The following is an 18,290-nucleotide window of genomic DNA, read 5'->3' as shown; positions in this document are numbered from 1 at the left end:
GCCCTACCTGGAGATCTCTCAGACTGAACATGGGACCTTTGCATGCTAATCAGATGCACTACCACTGAGCTATGGCCCTTCCCCCATGGGCAAACATCTCAGTGTATAAGCTGATTTCCACCCACTCCACATCTCATGAAAAGACAAGGATTTGTATGTTGCTGGCATAATTGTAGTTCATAATATTATTAGCTGCTAGAAAGGGCACCTAGTATGTCTACCATTCATCGCTCAGAGGGGCAAGGATTAGACTGGGAAAGCTTGAGTGGATGAACCTTACTGTTCTTTCACTTGAACCTCTGAATTGCAAACTGGTTCAAACCAACTGTCAAAGTTTGCAATGGATGCTCTGGCAACAGTATTTGCCCCAGTTCCATGCAAGCAAGTTGAGAAACAAGCCATACTACCCAAGGGATGAGGAATGCATGAGTGCCCCTCAATCTACAGCATGTGGCAAACTGAGGTGCAGCTTTCATGAAGGATATAAATATTCTTCCCTCAACAAAGTATTAAAATGTACTTTATGCTGAGCTCATCCTCAAAACTCTTTTAAAAAAGAAGCAAGTTTAATCAAATTATGTAAAATGATGGTATCAGGGTGGGGGTGGGACCTGTCAAACACTTTTCGCTGTCAACAGTACTGGGCAAGATAGACCATTGGTCTGACTGCACATAAGGCAGCTACCTGTGTGCTTGAATACACACTAAAATGTTTGATCATAAATACTTGGATCAACAAACGAATAATACTGTGGGCTTTTCTTACATACTCTTTAAACTAGCAATGCAGGACTTTTAAAATCCTAATCTGAAGCTTGCATACAGTACCAGTTTGTAAACACTAATTTCAGAAGTAAACAACATATTGTCTTGATGAGGTAACAGAATACCAAAACAACTGCATAATTTGTTCCAGGAACTTTTAGAAGATAATGATTATCTAAAACCCATGTCAGTTAGGGCTCAGGTCAAGTTTTGGAAAAGAGACCGTTTTAGCAGCCCTAGTGGAAGAGCTATGACTGAAGCTAATCTGGGGCGAATTTTTGTTTTTCAGCTGAAATAGTTCATCAGTAATAACGAATGGATGCCAACAGCAAATACAATATTAGGCAAGTGTGACAGTTTCAAAACTTCTAGCCTTGTTTACTAAATACAAGTTAAATAAACATGTTAAATTAGATCGCTCTCTTGGGTGAGAAAATTGAAAATTTTCCAAAGCAAACAGCCTTACGCAAATCATTCAATTCAAATTTTCCCCCAAACCCCACATCACTGGACTTGAGTTAGACAAGGGGGACATGAGCTTACATTTACTTCAAGACCTTTTAGTGGGTAGCGGACACTAAAAGTTCTACTGGATCACCTGATGAAGTGATGGCTGGGAGTTGTGGACATTGTTTTGCAGCAGATCCAATCCTATCTACATCAATGCCAGAGAGTTGAGCACTGAGTGGCTACTGGTCTGTCTCATGAGCTTTGCACTTTGAGACGCTGCAGGATTTGATGTATACTTTTACCAGTATGACGACACCAATGAAGAGAGATTGGCCAAAATTCTGGAGTGTGGTGTCACCAGTATCTTGAAAATATTTAGCGCTATTTTTATTTTTCATCAAACCAGGAGCAGAGGTAGAGATCCTGAAAGGATGGGCAAGTACAGCTACGACAGGCAAGAGGGCTAATAAACTGAAGTTCAATCCAGACAACACTGAGATACTGAAAATGGCCCAACCTACAGATGACAGGCTATTGACTTGGCCTAGTTTGGAAAGGGTCATTACTCACCTTGAAGGAAAAGATTCACAGTCTCGGGTGCTCCTTTTGTTTTAGAAGCCTTTTGTGCCCGTGGCAATTGGTTGTCTGATCCTATCGTTGCGTTGCTCTTACTGTTTTTAATGCTGCTGTCTTTATGTTTCTTACAGGAGTTTCTGCTGCTATCCTCTCCCCCCGGTTGTGTGTGTGTGTGTGTTTATTATTAGAATTTTAATATTTGTTGCAATATTGTATTAATTTTTAACTGCTGAACATTACCACATGTGTCTTCAGGCAGACAGGAAACTCATAAATGCTACAAATGAATAAAATTTCAGAATATGTGGGATTTTTTTTAAAAAAAATCCCAGCAACATTATAGCTGTTACTTTGGCTCAGTTTTGTGTCAAGTTTACATAATTATATCCCAAGTTTGGCACAAAAAGTCATCAATATGAAATAGATATAACTAAAGATTTAGTAAAACACACATTAGGATTTTGCCAGATATTTTTAGCACAAGTGAATGAGGTTGTGGATTGGTTGGTACTTTAATTTTCAAAGAATGAATTCCATTATGTTTATACTCATATTCAGTCAAAGGACTAATCATGAATGTTGTTTTGACTTCCAATTTTACATTGCTAACTGATGCTATAGTGCATGAGGAAGATGTGGGGTTAAAATGCAGAATAAAAATACAAGAAATACATTAATAACATGAAATAAATGAATTACAATACATCAAGAGGTTCAATACTATCACTTTTGGACTGAACCAAGACAAAAGATCTTTAGCACATTATGTGTCTTGATTAGCTCACCAATGACAGCATATCTGTGCTCAGGGCTTTTCTGTTTGTTTGTTACAGTACTCACCGGTAGGGAGTACCAGCACTACTTCTTTTTTCTCCCCATGGCAGGCATTTTGTGCTGGTACTTATGGTAGTTTTACTAAGATATGAGTACCAGTACCTCTTTTCAAAAAACAAAACACAAACAGCACTGTATGTGCTACTTACATAGAATCATAGAGTTGGAAGGGGCCTCTAAGGCCATCAAGTCCAGCCCCCTGTTCAATGCAGGAATCCAAATCAAAGCATTCCCGACAGATGGCTGTCCAGCTGCCTCTTGAATGCCTCCAGTGTCGGAGAGCCCACTGCCTCTCTAGGTAATTGGTGCCATTGTCGTATGGCTCTAACAGTTAGGAAGGTTTCCCAACATCTGTTGTTGTGAATTACCTCGGTTAATTATGTAATTAACACTCTTCCCTTTTCTGCATTTCCTTTCCCTCCAACCTCACTATTTATATTCCCCCCCAACTATGTACATATACTTGACAATTTACAACAGCGTTGGCACCAGGCATGAGTTAGCCCTTGTGTACCAGACTTCAGGGGGTTCTTAGCACAGGGTTGTTGATGCCCCCCAAGACCCCCCTGTTGAAACATGCATGGGCTTAAATAGGCACGCCCTGTCTCCTATGTCATCATGCCAGTGCATCCAAGATGGTGGCAGGGGCATCAATCCCGGGATGCAAATCACGTCCTGCGACCCAGTGCTGGAGCAGACTGCAGAGTGGGAGCAAAGCCTCCCAACCCCTGATGCAGCCAGCACAGGCTTAAATAGGCCCAAGTCGTCCTGCCTCCCAGATCACTTCATCAGCCCGCTAGTACGCTCATGCACACACCTACCAGAACCCAAGATGTGGTGAGTGCTTGCACGAATTGCAGAGAGGAAACTCCACCCTCTCAGCCCCAGCCTGTAGATTTAGGAGGGACTCTTCTGACTGCAGGGGCCCTTGGCCCGTGCCTGGGCATCCGCTGGTACCAGGCCTGACTTACAATCTCATTCTGTGCATTCATAAAAGCCATAATAAATTCAGTCTTTAAGATGTCACAACATTTTTGTTGTTTTTGCTGCAAGAGGCTAAAAGCTACTCTCTAGAAATAAATAATAAGAATTATAGAACATTGGCTCAATCAAGCCAATATTTTTCCTTCTCAGTTAACTTTTATCAGATAAGTTTCATTGCCATATGTCTGACTAAAACAATAACCTTTACTGACTTGTCTTTAATAAAAGCACCAACCCTTTTCTCCTACACAACAATTAGCATTCACAGGTCAGCTAATGTCTGTATGTGCAGGTTCTTCATTAGTTTTCAGGTCCAGGACCCTCCTTTAATGCAAAACTGTCACCTGGGGCCCACATTTATATTTTACTGCATAAGCACTTCTTTACACATTTATCCTTCCCTTTCTCTTCACTTCCCTCCCTTTATCTTTTGCTTCTAGCACGCGTGTGCTTTCCCTCATTTTTAAAAAACAATTGCCACACAAATGTCTTCACCAAAACTGTGGTATTCTGTCTCCAGTTGTGGCTCCAGCTGGGAAGTCATGACCCATCTGAGGTAGATCAGTGCTCCTGCTTTGCTTCTTTTGACTAACACAATTAAACACTTGGCTAGTAATCTCGCACTTTAAATTTCCAACATCATGAGGACAAAGTGTGAACATTAAGCAATGAGGTGCCTTATTCTGGTGAAGGCAGACTCATTCCAGGCGTCCCACTGAAACTCTTAGCCTGACTCCTTCTTTAGCGAGATCTTTTAGTGGTGCCAATGTGTCTGTAAGGTGTGGTTTAGGTTTGGCAAGGCAAATGATCAATCTTAATACATATCCCAGCTCAGCTGGAATCTGACAGTGCCTCCCTTTGGAAATGGCCATTGCATTTCTGGGTCAAATCTGAAACCTTCAGAGAGAAAGAGACAGTTTTATGCTTTCTCTTAAGACTAAGATACATGTCCTCTGAGTTAACATGGAACACCTTTCCTTCCATCTGATGCTGCCAGGTCAGCAAAAGCTTCAGTAGCAGCTGAACTTACCATTCGTAAGTTACAGATTCTATTCCCTTTCTAATACCACATTATGCGATTCGAACACCAAAATAATAGGGAAATTAATCCATTGGAATATAGCTGTTCATAAGTAGGGATGGCAGAAAAATTCAATTCAGTTCGAATTTGAAGGAGTGCCTATCCAATCTGCACTTTCCAAAACAATATGTGAACTGAAACGCAACTATCCTTCAAAACTTGCACTCCTCTAAATGTTGCAATGCAGTTCTCCAGACAAGTAACATGTACAGAACTAGATATATTTGGGTAAATGTGCATAAATGTTCATGTAAATAATGTACAAAAAGGCATTATATTTGGGGAAACTGCTTTGCCAAAATGTGTATATTAGGGGAAATGCATACAAATATGTATATACTAAAAGAAAATTCATAAGGCATCAGACAAACCTCCCCAGTCATTTTCAGAGTTACTAAATACAAAATGAGCCATAACTATGAAAATTGGTTAACATATGACACCTGTGGCCACTTAAAAGCAAGGTTTTAGTATTATTATTTTGTTAGTCTGGCAGCTGACAACCAACCTATACATGCACCGGAATCACATGACCAAGTTTTTCCTGACCTGCCCATTCAGACTGTAAGGAGAGGGCTGCATGTATGTATGGTCCACCATGCTCCCAGCACACTGAAACATAGCCTCTTACTGTGATGGGTGCCACACTAGTGTTCTCCCCAATGTGCTGCTTTCTATTATACCAAGATTTTTTTTTTGTAGGAAAGCATTCAAACATGTGACCCCCAATCCCCACCTCGCTATCCAATGCAGTGCAGTCTAGGAAAAACTGTATCATATGAAATCTGCTGCAGAACATTATCACCTCTAAGCTTCTAAGAACTCCACAGCTTTTATAAATACATAAATAAATAAAGCAGTGTACAGCATTTGTTTGATATTAGCACAGGTTTGTTTGCTAGCAACAAATAGTTGAAGCCATTCCATACTGAACAAAACATTCTATCTACAGTGTAGGTCAGAATGCTTTGGCAGAGGAGCTAGGTTAAGATATCAGTATACCCTCTGAAAACTGCTTTCAGACAACATGCCACATACCGAAGCAGTAGAAGTTCATCCCATGGCACCCTAATGACACTGTTGGCTTTTAAACTTGCATCAAAAACATGGCACTATGTCACTTTAGAAAATTTCAGAAACATGACCAGAGAGAGGTTCATGATGGTGATCATTATCATTCAGTAGAAGGAAGCATGGTTTCCTTACAGATATTTTCAAAGACGCTTAGCATAGTGGTAGCAGCTCTGTAAAGCTGCTAGGATGGGGAACCAGTGGTCCTCCTGATGTTGTTGGACTACAACTCCTTAACCATTGGCCATGTTGGCTGGGCTGATGAGAGCTGGAGTATACCACCTAGAGGGCCACAGGTTCCCCATCCCTGCTGCAGAGGCATTGGGTGTTTGATCAAACTTGTTTTCTCAAAAGACCCTTACTGTTTTTGTTAAATAAAGTCTTGTCTGGCAAGTACTGTACACCTGTGACTTTCAAACTGTGTTCCAGGGAACCCTGAGATTCCTTAAGGGGATTGTCAATGGGAAGGCAACTGAATGGGAATAGACTCTAGGTCAGTCACATGTCACATACTTTGCATGCAGAAGGCCCCATGTTCAATCCTAACCATCTCCAATTAAAAGGATCAGATAGCATGTGAAGGGAACACCTTAGCTTGAAATCCTGGAGATCAAGATAGACTAGGCAATGCTGAATTAGATGGACAAATGGTCCAGCCTGGTGCAAGGTAGCTTCCAATGTTTCTAATTGTGAACAAGCTTCTAAAAAAACATTTTGTCCACTGCTATTACTCTTCTATTGCTGTATGTAGTGGAAGGAATGTAAAGGGCACATGCTCAGTTCAGGCTCAAAAAATCTGGTCAAGTTCTTTTGTGATCTGAGCATGTGCCCAAGAGTAGGCCGTATACTCTTCTGCAAAGGCAAGGGTTCATTGGCACACAAGTGGATGTGAAAGGCTTCCTTGATGGGGAAAGGTCAAAAACCACTGCAGTAGAAGTGGAGACCCAAATAATATACATTATTGGTTTTTTCTTAAAGCTGAACATTTTTTATTAGCACCAGACACTTTAAGTGGTTTGTCCTTCATGGTTTCAAGAGCACTGGGTCACTGAAGTACAATTCAAAGAAACCTGTTATTCAAAAGAAACTCAGTAAACCCAAAAGGAAGCCATAAAAAACAGCAAGTCTGTTGGGTTACTTGCAACAAGTAAGAATTTGTGTCCAAGTAACTAGACAGTGAAGCATTAGAAAAGTAAGTCTACAAATTACTACACAGGCATATGAAAGCAAGAGGGCTAGTAACATATGTGAGCTAATTTCCAAGAGTGCACAAACATTTCTATATGGGAATAAGGCCACACAATACAACAATGGAAAATTCTGTATCAAAAATTCCTCCTACACACTGGCAGCTTTGTCCACAGAACAGAATAAAGTTTTTAAAATCTAGAGTATTTTTAGCTTAGTTACCAGGTAAACTAAATTATGGCATGAAACTAGCATCTCGCTGAAGGGCAGTAACAATAACCTTGCATTGTTACAGGAGAATGCTTAGATGATCAGGTTTTTCTAACTCTGGAATGGCTAGGTCTACAATTATTTCCCTACCTGGCAGGGGTGTCGTGCAGCTTAATTAATTAAGGTTTGCAACAAGCTATGAGATTCCCAGATGAAAGGTACTGTATAAGAGCAAAGTATTATTACTCATTGGTGTGATTGTCTTAGGACAGTATCATCTTACACAATAGAGATTCTCTCAATGATTCTGAGTTGTTTGACGTTTGATAAGCATATTTATAATTAAAATAAAGATATTGTGGAGATATTCTCCTCAAGGCGTGACTGGGATTGTGAAACCAGAAGTGTAGCTTTGGAGAAGAGAATAAGCTAGAATTAAACAGTTCCTAAGGCCAATTCTGTCTGCAGTTGTGTAAAGCGCATTCTTCTCTTCCTTTTGTTCTCTAAGGAGGCTCTTCTCATTAAGTAAAATAAAACCTGATGAAAAATGAAGGTGGGTCGTCGCTCTGATTCAACCTCAATCAACCACACACACACACGCACACACACTATAATCAACTTTATAAAATTTGCTTATGGGTTTTTCAAAAGAGAAAAAAATATTTTGGTTTCTCTCTCACCCCTTTCAGCCTAAAGGCAAAAAATATGAACAACACCTATTTAACTACAGGTGCATGTAAAGGATTTTAGTTTGGTTTAATGTGACTTTGCTTTTGCTGCACAAAACTTAATTATATCTACATTCTTCCTGGGCTCTCTTTTCTTACAGTTTTTTTATTGCAAAATATCATACATAATTTCTCACCCTTTAAAATCCACTTTACTACACTGGCTCACCTGAATGTCCTGCTTCACATATGTCATGCCATGCAGGAAGTTGCCGTACACTGAGTCAGACCATTGTTCCACCTAGCTCAGTACTGTCCACACTGAATGGGGAGAAACTCTCCAACGATTCAGGGGACATGTGGAGCCCTACCTGGATATGTTGGGACCTTTTGCATGCAAAGGAAAATGGAAATGAAATGGACTGCCTTCAAGTCGATCCCAATTTATGGCAACCCTATGAATAGGTTTTTCATGGTAAGCCGTATTCAGAGGTAGTTTTACCATTGCCTTCCTCTGAGGCTAAGAGGCAGTGACTAGCCCAAGGTCACCCAGTGAGCTTCATGGCTGTGTGGGGATTCGAGCCCTGGTCTCCCAGGTCGTAGTCCAGCACTCTAACCACTACACCACACTGGCTCTTGCATGCAAAGGAAGTGCTCTGTTAATGAGATACAGCCCTTCCCCACAATATCAGCATGTGAAATGCTTTCCCGCAGTCATCTCTACAACAAGTTCTAGGAAGCTATGGCATTACTATTCCCATTTCACTGATACGGAACAGGGTTAGTTGCAAGACTTTTTACCTATTTTGTACTAAATCTAAGCCTTTAAAAAGGCTGATCTACATTTTCAGAATAGGTAGTACCATTTCAAAATGTAATTTGGGGAAAACCAAAATGTTTCAGGAGAAATGGGTTCTAACTTTCACTCTGACATTCAAGTTTCCTTTGTGCAGAGGCAGCATTCAGATATACAGTCCTTTTCTTCAACATGGAAAAATAGCATGGGGGAGGGAAGAATTGTACCACATGCTTCGTCTGAACTTGCAGACTGTTGTAAAGTCCTTCACGAGAGGATGAAATAGAAGAAGTGCTACTCCCCTCACCCTGCTAGCAAGGCTGCCAGCTCATGAGCCTGGGAGATGCTCCACTCCAGTACTTCCTATATTATTTAAAAATGGCTTCAGTTTGGTTCACTTTACGATAAAAGCAAAGAGGCTGCTTGAGGCCTGCCTGAGGGGGAAAAGTAGCTGGAGTTAAATTGGTCAGCTCAACAGAGATCATGTTGCAAGTCATATGCACAGGGCTTGACCTCCCTGATCCAATCAGCCAACAGTACAATAGGGTGCTGCTCAAATCAATTTACGCTAACCAAGGAGAGACTATGCCACTTAAAACAACAAAAGAAAATCCTGTCAAGGTTGGGACCCACCCCATGATGCCATGTACTAGGACTATACTAAGCAAGGCTGGCTAGGAATGATGGCTCCCTGATTTTGGAATTTGGTTTGAGGTTTTTGTCCACTTTTTGTGCCTGCAAACATTCAGCACAGCCACAGAATTCATGCTTGTGGACTGAGTGGCAGCACAAAGTATGAATGGAGAGAAAGAGAGAGACAGAGAGATGCACACACACACAGCCCTCAAAAGCAAAAAGCTACGTCAACAGATCATCATAGATATTTGTATCATGCAAGATTAGATTATACTAACATTTATAACAAGGAAAAAGCATGATGGTGATTTCGTTGTGAATGCAATATGCTGAGGAATCATCAAACACTAACGTTTATCCATCAATAACTAAACAAATCAAAATACAGTTATAACCAAATTTCACCATGAAACAATGACAGGAAAAGTTAACATGTAATGATTGTGCCTACTGTAAATGATTATGTGAACTTTGTCTAATGACTTTTGGCTATTCTTCTCTGCCACTCAAATTTATAGTAAGAACTTCCAAGCAACTAGTAGAAAGAAATAAGGATCCCAAGATAAACAACAATCATGGGATAATAAAAAATTGCTAATAAAAGCTGTGGAACATAGATTAATGCAAGCTTGATGGGATAATAAGGGCATAATGACCTTGTACAGAAACTAGGCTATGATCCTCAAAATGTTCCACCAGCCCAGACACCATCTAATTAATAGGGCTGATGGTAAAGGAGTGCTTTTAAGCTTTGGGCTGTAAACCATTGGTTGAAGGGAGATAATAAAGAATCAGAAATGGCAAGCTAATTCCTCAAGTACAAAGAGAAAATGCCTTTAGTAATCAGAGAACAAACTGTAGAGGAAGAAAGGAGATGTCTGTCTTCCTTTTTATTTTGCAGCAACTGAGTCAATAAAAAACCAACAATCAGCTGTCATCAAGCCTATGCCATATTTAATGAAACAGAGGAAAAAAGAAGCCACTCTTACACAAACAGCCCTCTCAACCTTGCTTGATAAGAACCCTTGATGAGCCAATATCTGGACGCTAAATTAAAAAAAAATAAACTTGGGCCACAGCTGTTTTCTAGCCAAACTCTTCAAGTCTTCTGAGGGAAACAAAAACTTACTGCAGTTGGGAAAACCTTTTTAAAGACAGGACAGACTTTTGCCCTGTAAGTAGTATGCAATGATCCAACCTCAGAGTTGCTGACACATCCAGCTCAAAAGCTACGCTTGTAGTGAAGAGGAAGGACTACACTGGAAAAAACTAGAGCAAAGTATCAGTGGCATAGCAGAGGGTGGTGGGAATGTTAAAAGCAAAGAGAAAAGTCATATTTGGGAACAGCAGAAAAACATATAAAGTTTAAGTGAGTAAACAGATGGAAGTGGCTGATCATGTAAGGAGATTTGTGGGCCTCAGGTGAATGTGATAAATGTTGCACCCAAGCAGGGAGGCATCTGCCATATGAACATAGGTATAAGCTGCCTTATACCTGAGGATGTGCTAGAATTCTGCCCAATTCAGATTTGGTACTGAATTTTCCATTAATTTGCTTATTTTCAATTGCTGAGGATCAGATTTTAATGTAGTGACAGACTTTTTAATAAAAAAATCTGCCTCTAAAATATCAGTTGTAAGAATAATTTATCAGTATCTCCTTTTAAAATATTGACATTTTCTTCAAAAAATAGATATTTTTAAGGAAATATCAATATTTCCTTATATTAATATCAATATTTTTTCTGAGTGAAAAAATGCACAGATTGGTAAAAGCAGCAGTTAGCGGATACAGAACAAACTCAAATTGATGCCAGTTTGCTAGGTTGATGGAAAGCTTTCAAACTGGCCTTGGCCAATGGATCCCATCCTTACTTATACCTAGTTAGATCCTTTGTCTTTTTATCTCAGTATCATCTACTCTGACTGGCAGTGACTCTCCAGGGTATCAGAGAAAGTTTCCCTCCCACCACCCCTTCAAAGTCCTCCTACTTGAGATGCTTTTAAACTGGAAATGCCTGGGACTGAACTTAGCAGGGCATTTCAGAGCCATATGAAAGCACCTTGGAATCGGGAGTTACTATACAAAAGATAACGGAGACAGGTTGTGTCCAAACAGAACGTAGTTTGAACAATGGCAGCACTCTGGGAGCTCACTCACCACTCTCAAGGTCAGAGGAGGAGTAGAAAGACAGAGTTTTGCTGTAGAAGCCAATACAGTGCTATTTGGCTAAAGGCTGATATCATAAACCTATTTTCCCTAGAGCACTTTTGCAACTTTTTTTTTGCTTTGATTGTGCTTTTGGGGATTGGGGTAAGGAAGGTACGCAATTAATATCTATGTTAACACATATGCATCATATTTTTTTAAACAAAGGAGAACAGACAGCCTGAAGCATGGGGCAAGACTGATAACTATATCCCGCTTTCACTGGAATGCATGCCTTTCGTTTACACTGCAACCCCAGAAGAAGCTGGGCTCACCCCGAAGGGAGAAAAATCTTCTGATACTCCTGTTTTAATGCTGTATTTGTACATATCCATAGTTTCAGAGAATTCTTATTCATCAAGACTACAGCATTTCTTTTCCTGAGTGCAAAGCACAGACAGCCCCCTCCCTATATACCAGGTTTAAGACTTTCACATGCTGCTCACCATAATCCTGTCATTGTCGATGATGGTGTTCAGTCTGTGCGCAATAGTCAACACGGTACATTGGGCAAACTTTTCACGGATAGTCTTTTGAATCAGCTCGTCCGTTCTGAAACAAAACCACATATGCAGGTGTAAAAAGAGAGACTGCAGCAATGAAGCAGGTTTAACGTTCGGGACATTTTCTTTTCTGTGTTCACTGCCACAGAAATAAGTTAACAATTTTTATTCAGTGCTGGGAGGGCATATTACATTACAGTACAATGAACCATGGAGAAAAGCTTTATAACCTTTAGCCCTAGGCAGACACACAGTATTTTCTGTTTGTAGAGGAGGAAGATTAGATTTATGCCAGCTCAGTGACATCTATGTGTTAAACATCATGTTTGCATCTGTAGAGTACAGATCAAAGAGTCTGTCCCTTCACATGGAAACCTCCATGCAAACATGATGCTTGTTTTAACCTATAAAACCTTACACGGCTTGGGACCACAGTACCTGATGAAACGCCTCTCCCGACATGAACCCACCCGTACACTACGCTCAACATCAAAGGCCCTCCTCTGGGTGCCTACTCTGAGGGAAACTCGGAGGCTGGCAACAAGGGAGAGGGCCTTCTCAGTGGTGGCCCCCAAATTATGGAATTATTTTCCTGATGAGGTGCACCTGGCATCAACACTGTTATCTTTTTGGCGCCAGGTCAAGACCTCTTCTCCCAGGCATTTTTAACAGCATTTGAATAGCATGTGTTTTAACTCGCCTATCGGTTTTTATGGGTTTTAATTTGGTATGGTTTAAATTTGTATACTTGTTTTTAATATTTTTAATTGTTGTAAACTGCCCAGAGAGCTTTGGCTATGAGGCGGTATATAAATGCAATAAATGCAAATGCAATGCAATGCAATGATGTCCAGTGTAGTGATATCAGAAACTCCAGGGCTAGCCAGCATGACCTCAATTCCCTCATCTCCTCCAGCCCTCAAACACTTGTAGAAAATCACTGTCAGCATAGGCCTGTTGTCTGAGGTAGTGTAGAAAGATGTTCCCTCCCTCCTCCCTCCCTCTAAAGAGGCTCCTGAATAATATAACTTGCATGAAACGTTAAGAGCTGCCTCAGTGAAAAGGTAACTGGAAAGTTTAGAGGGCAGTGCCCATATCCTCTGCAATCTCTCAAACAACTAACCTTGACCCTCGCTTGGTGCAATCTTAGCACCACATCCTTTAAACATGAGACCCGATGTTATCTTTCCACTGAACCTTTCATAAACCCCAATTAAAATCAGTTGTTAAAAGGCTCTTATTTAAGGATTGCATGGCAACTACTTCTTTTACCCTTCACATTTTCCTTCAGGCCAGGGCAACTGGCACTGCCAGGTTACAGTGACCCCTGTTTAGCATTGATATTTCACATCCATTACCCTATAAAGTATGTACTCATGTAACACTTGGGAACCTTATTTCCTTTCCTTCACACACACAATACTTTTTTGTTTGTTTGTTAAGGCAACCATATGCCCAACAAGCTGTCCCCACTCTCTATTCAGGATATTCTTATGGACTAGTATCTCCCCCCCCCCAAAAAAAAAGATTGTGGAAAAACAGAATGTGGTACTGACTCAGAAGATAGATCTGGCAAATGTAGCACTGAGGTTTTGGATGAAATAAACAACAAACAAAATATCAATTTATTATAAGAATCAAAATGCCACGGGCAGATGTAATACTTAGCCGTGGCTTATGTTCCTTAACAATGGCTAAATGTTATGTAGGAAGACCTAAATCATAGTTAGCTGCAAACCAGGCAAAGTCTACATCCCAAATAGCCAACAATATCTGTGTACCACTTTGCAAGCAGAGTGAAGTACCTTAACTGTGGTTTGTAGACCAAGAACTACAAAAAGGCTAATGTATGTCAAACATGTTATAATGTGTTCTCTCTGTGGATAGTTCAGAACTGTGGCATTCTACAAAAACTTGTAATAACAGAGTTGTATCCAAAGTTGTCCATGTACAAGTGGAATGGACTTCTGGGACTTCACCTTCCCCTCCTCCCCACTACATTCCATCTCGCTCTCAAAGTCTGCTCTGGAGGGTTGGGGGACCCTCTGGAGCAGATTTTTGGGGCCCATGCAGGGGGATGCAGGGGGGAGGAGAGGAAAGTGAAGTGCGCTTGCGCAACTTGAATTCTGCCTATAAAATATCTCATTATGGCTGCACTGGAGATGTTAAGTGGGAGAGGGAAGATAAAAATGTCAAGATGAAGCAAAGAGAAAAGAGGATCAGGTTACCACTACTGGATTGTTAATGATTTACACTACCATGCCCTATACACTGGTAAACATGTCTGTTGGCTGCAACATATATTATAACACTTGGGTTAGGCAAGATTGAATGCATAATATCTTTATTTAAAAAGACCTCCCAGCTTGTAAAACTGGGGAAGACATTATATTTCCATCAGTCTGATAAAAACTACAGCTACCAGCACTTCTTACTCTAAGCAAAGTATTAGCCAATGATCTTTATGAAAGGAATGGCATTTTTCTGTAATAACTTTTTCAGAAATCACACACTGTAAAGTCATTTGTTTCAAAGTTCACAAAGAACACAGATGCTTTCACAAGGATGTTATTAAAATGAATCCTGACTCCATGGTATAACGAATTTGTGAATCCAGGTTGCACGTGAAGATGGGAGGACTGCCATATGCCAACATTTAAACTGCCTTTTTACAAGTATTTGAAAAGAAATGAGAGAAATAAATGATTGTTCTGAGAAAAGTGGTTTGAAAATTAGTCGATGATAGTTGGTTTTTGTTCACAACACACACAGAGAGGGTGACCCAATTACAGCACATAAGCGCAGGATTGGACTTTGATAAATACCTTTACACTGTAATAACCTGTGTCAGATGGAAAATCTCAATGTACCAACTTTATGGCTAAACAAAGATTTGGACTTCCACCAGTCTATTTCTTCACATCACACTACCACCAGAGAATTTAGAAAATTTCAATCTCACTCACTGGCTGCATTCAGATGGAATGCTGAACCATAGTTTAGATTCATATGAACAAGCCTCGGGGCTGTGTGTTTCCTCCCTCCATTCCCCTTCTCTGGTGCAGCCACAAAATTGGAAGTTTTTCTTTCTGTTTTCAACTAACGATGATTTATAAATATGGGCAAACATAGGCAAACTATGGTGAGTCTTCAGTATGGTTTAGGGACGATTCAGATCATGGTTCCTAATCCTGACTTGTTTCCTTAAAACACAGTGAAGACTAATCGCTGTCTCAGGATAACAAATCAAACAGAAGTGAAGCTTCCTGTCTTCTCCTCATGACTGTGCTTGACTAGGGGAGGGTGGAGGCCATGAGTCCAAGGCTAAGCCATCCTTTAGTGTTACAATGAAAACCATGCATTCATTTAATTATGTTCAAGAATAGCCTTCTATATATAATCAATGGGGGTGGGTAGGTTGATGGAAGATATATAACAACAAAACAGGTGGATTATCTGATCTTGTGTTTACCTTGGGTCCACATTTGCTGTTGCTTCATCAATAATCAGTATTTTATTCTTCTTCAGAATAGCCCTGGCTAGGCACACCAGTTGCCTCTGGCCAACACTAAAATTAGATCCAGATTCTGCCAGCTGTGTTTCCAGTTTGTCAGGTAACTCTTCTATAGCCTCCTTCAGCTGGACCTGCAGAAGCATCAACATGCTCTATCATAAGTAAACTGATCCTAAAATAACACAATGTTAATTTTATGCTTCATATTTCACCTCAAGACTCATGATCACAGTCTCTTCTATCTATAGAAGAATATGATGCTCACAAAGTGAGTGATTAAGAAGGGATATGCCAACTGTTAAACTAACTTAATGTGTACAAACACCAGAAACAACATGATTCTGTATGCATACTACAAATAAAAAGCTCTTGTTTTTGAAAAATTACCTCTTCCAAAGAATTCCATAGCTCCTCATCACTATATTCATCGAAAGGATCCAAGTTTTTCCTCATGGTTCCAGTAAACAAAACTGGCTCCTAAAAGGCAATGGATTATCATTCAAAATGCTTCTGCTTTAACAGCCTTGATCATCAAGATACAAACATTATACACACTTAGCTTTAATACAGATGTCTCCCAGATGCATGAAAAGCTATTTAGGGCAGAGCTTGTTGTTTAACACAACTTGAAGACCTGCTTCCCCAAGGAAAAATAGCTTTGCGCGAGGGGTAGGTTGCAATAGAGAAGTCGCAGGGGGGTGCTTAATCACTTGTCCTCTGCAACTCTCCCTCCTCAAGGGCAACGACTCATCCAGGCACTGACCAGACCCACACCTGCTTAACTTTAGCAAGGTAGTGTCCTCACATGCCTCCTCAGACCACCACAGCCTGTGCATCTGGCATCCTATGAAATAAAAGCAGTGAGCAGGGAAGAGCTAAATCCCTTCCAAAGTTGCTTGCCTAGAATCAGCAGCGACAGGTTTTTGTTTTGTTTTTTAACATCCATTCTGCCCTGAGGGACCTGCAAGTTTAGGACCAATTAATTATATATGTGCAATATTAAGTAAATATGCATATCTGTGCAGGCACACTCACACACAATCATGTCCTTTACTGTTTTATTATGGAGGCACCAAAGAAAAAATCCTACCTGATATTTAGCAAAAATGATTTATTGTACAGTATTTTATTCCACCCCATTTTTGAACATCTTTGTATGTGAATAGATGTACACACATCCTTAATAACCTTCCAGTTAAAACTACATGATCAGATCTTGTTAGAAGGGTGAAAAGAAAAGATCTTGTTAGAAGGATGAAAAGAAAAACAAAAAGTAGCTACTTAGTAAAGGTTGTGGGGAAAATGGTGTTTCTGATAGTTTCTTTTCCCGCCACTGGAAGAACCACATTTCAAATATAGTCTTAAAAAAAAAAAATCTAAAAAGCAAATTGATTCCTTGGGCTTCTGTTATGAAAGTTTTTGTACAACCTATTTTTAATTTAAAAACAGTAACATACATTGCTTTGCTACATGTTATCTCACTCCTATATATGTGTTTGTCACACTAATACTGTAATTGCTCAGTAATAAATTAATTGCCCCTTTCCCCTAGCAATTGGGTTAACCTATTTCGTTCCTTGGGGGTGGGGGAGCCTTGCCTGCCCATGCCAGTGAAACACATTAATAATCAGGGATGAAGATAAGTGCTCGCCTGGTTTCACTGCATAAAATGTGGAATGACTGGAGCCTGAGGGAGACTTGGGAAAACAAGAAAATTATGGGTCCCAATCTAGTTAAATTTAATTTTAGCCAATACTAAGTCAAACTAAAAAGTGGGATTCTAAGTATTTTTTAACTAATTTGGTTCAATGTGATTTACAGCAGTATTCTATGCATGTTTACTTGGGAAAGTCTCACTGTATAGAATGGGGCTTACTCTTGTGCTCAGGATTGCAGCCTTAATCATAACTTACTGTAGAAGGAACAGGGCCATCATTGTCTGTCTATTTAGGCAGTGACTTACAGCCAAGCAACATATATAGCCTTCATCTGCTTAATCTTTTATCCTAAATAGCAACCACAACGTAGGGGGATGAGGATCTGCACCATGGTGGTGGGATGGGTCCCTGCACCACAATCCTGACAAAAATCCTCCCCACAGCTATTTGTGTTGGATGGCACAAACAAAATGCCATGGTCATGCATCTACCAGAGAGGGCTTGCTATGATGACTCCATGGATAGTTCCCTCTCAATGCAGATGGCAGCATGGAGGGTGGAGGCTGCCCAGATCACAGCACAGTGACAAATCACTGTGGTCCCAATCTCCTCCCTCCCCTGGACTGGTACTTCAGGCAGAAAAAATTAGCACAAACAGCCAACCTATGTTTTTAATGTATTGTGCAGTTTGGCCCATAGGTGGGTGAATTAAGGTGTGAAAAGAAGACTCTAGCTTCTTGTGAATGGCTCAAAGATACCCTATTACAGCTTTAGTATAATTGGCCAATACAGCTTAGAAGCATTCATTCATCCCATGTGTCTTTGATAGTCTCTATTTTGTAAGCATTCAAACTGAAAGTTTAGTAAACTACAGAAAGAGTATAGTGTGACGATAAAAGGCCAACAAGATTACAACCCATGTAGCTATTTTGATTTTAATGGGGTATACTAAGCCAAGTTACAACACACCTCCAAAGCTTTTTGGATACAATATTTCTAAACCACTTCTGCCAAGTTTAATGGTAATTACAATCTACACAGACAAAATAAATACACAATATAATGTAGAACTGTGTTTTCTTTTCGAATTCAAATCTATGAAATACATTTTTCAGTAGTTTTAATTACAAAACCTGTTGATCAAAAG

The 18,290-nt window shown here is 40.1% G+C and overlaps 1 protein-coding gene across 3 annotated transcripts in view; it reads right to left on the bottom strand.

Moving 5' to 3' along the window:
* Nucleotides 1-18,290, bottom strand: part of ABCC4 (ATP binding cassette subfamily C member 4 (PEL blood group)) — a 205,346-nt gene that overhangs the window by 20,586 nt on the left and 166,470 nt on the right. For all 3 annotated transcript variants that reach the window (XM_061630098.1, XM_061630099.1, XM_061630100.1), the window contains 3 exons: nt 15,873-15,962; nt 15,444-15,616; nt 11,915-12,020 (listed from right to left, as the gene is read on the bottom strand). In XM_061630098.1, the coding sequence (XP_061486082.1) occupies nt 11,915-12,020; nt 15,444-15,616; nt 15,873-15,962 (369 nt within the window). The remainder of the gene's footprint in view (nt 1-11,914; nt 12,021-15,443; nt 15,617-15,872; nt 15,963-18,290) is intronic.

The sequence above is a fragment of the Rhineura floridana genome, chromosome 5 (genome assembly GCF_030035675.1).
Source record: "Rhineura floridana isolate rRhiFlo1 chromosome 5, rRhiFlo1.hap2, whole genome shotgun sequence".
In the NCBI taxonomy this organism is placed as follows: domain Eukaryota; kingdom Metazoa; phylum Chordata; class Lepidosauria; order Squamata; family Rhineuridae; genus Rhineura; species Rhineura floridana.
This window is presented reverse-complemented; position numbering and strand designations above follow the sequence as displayed.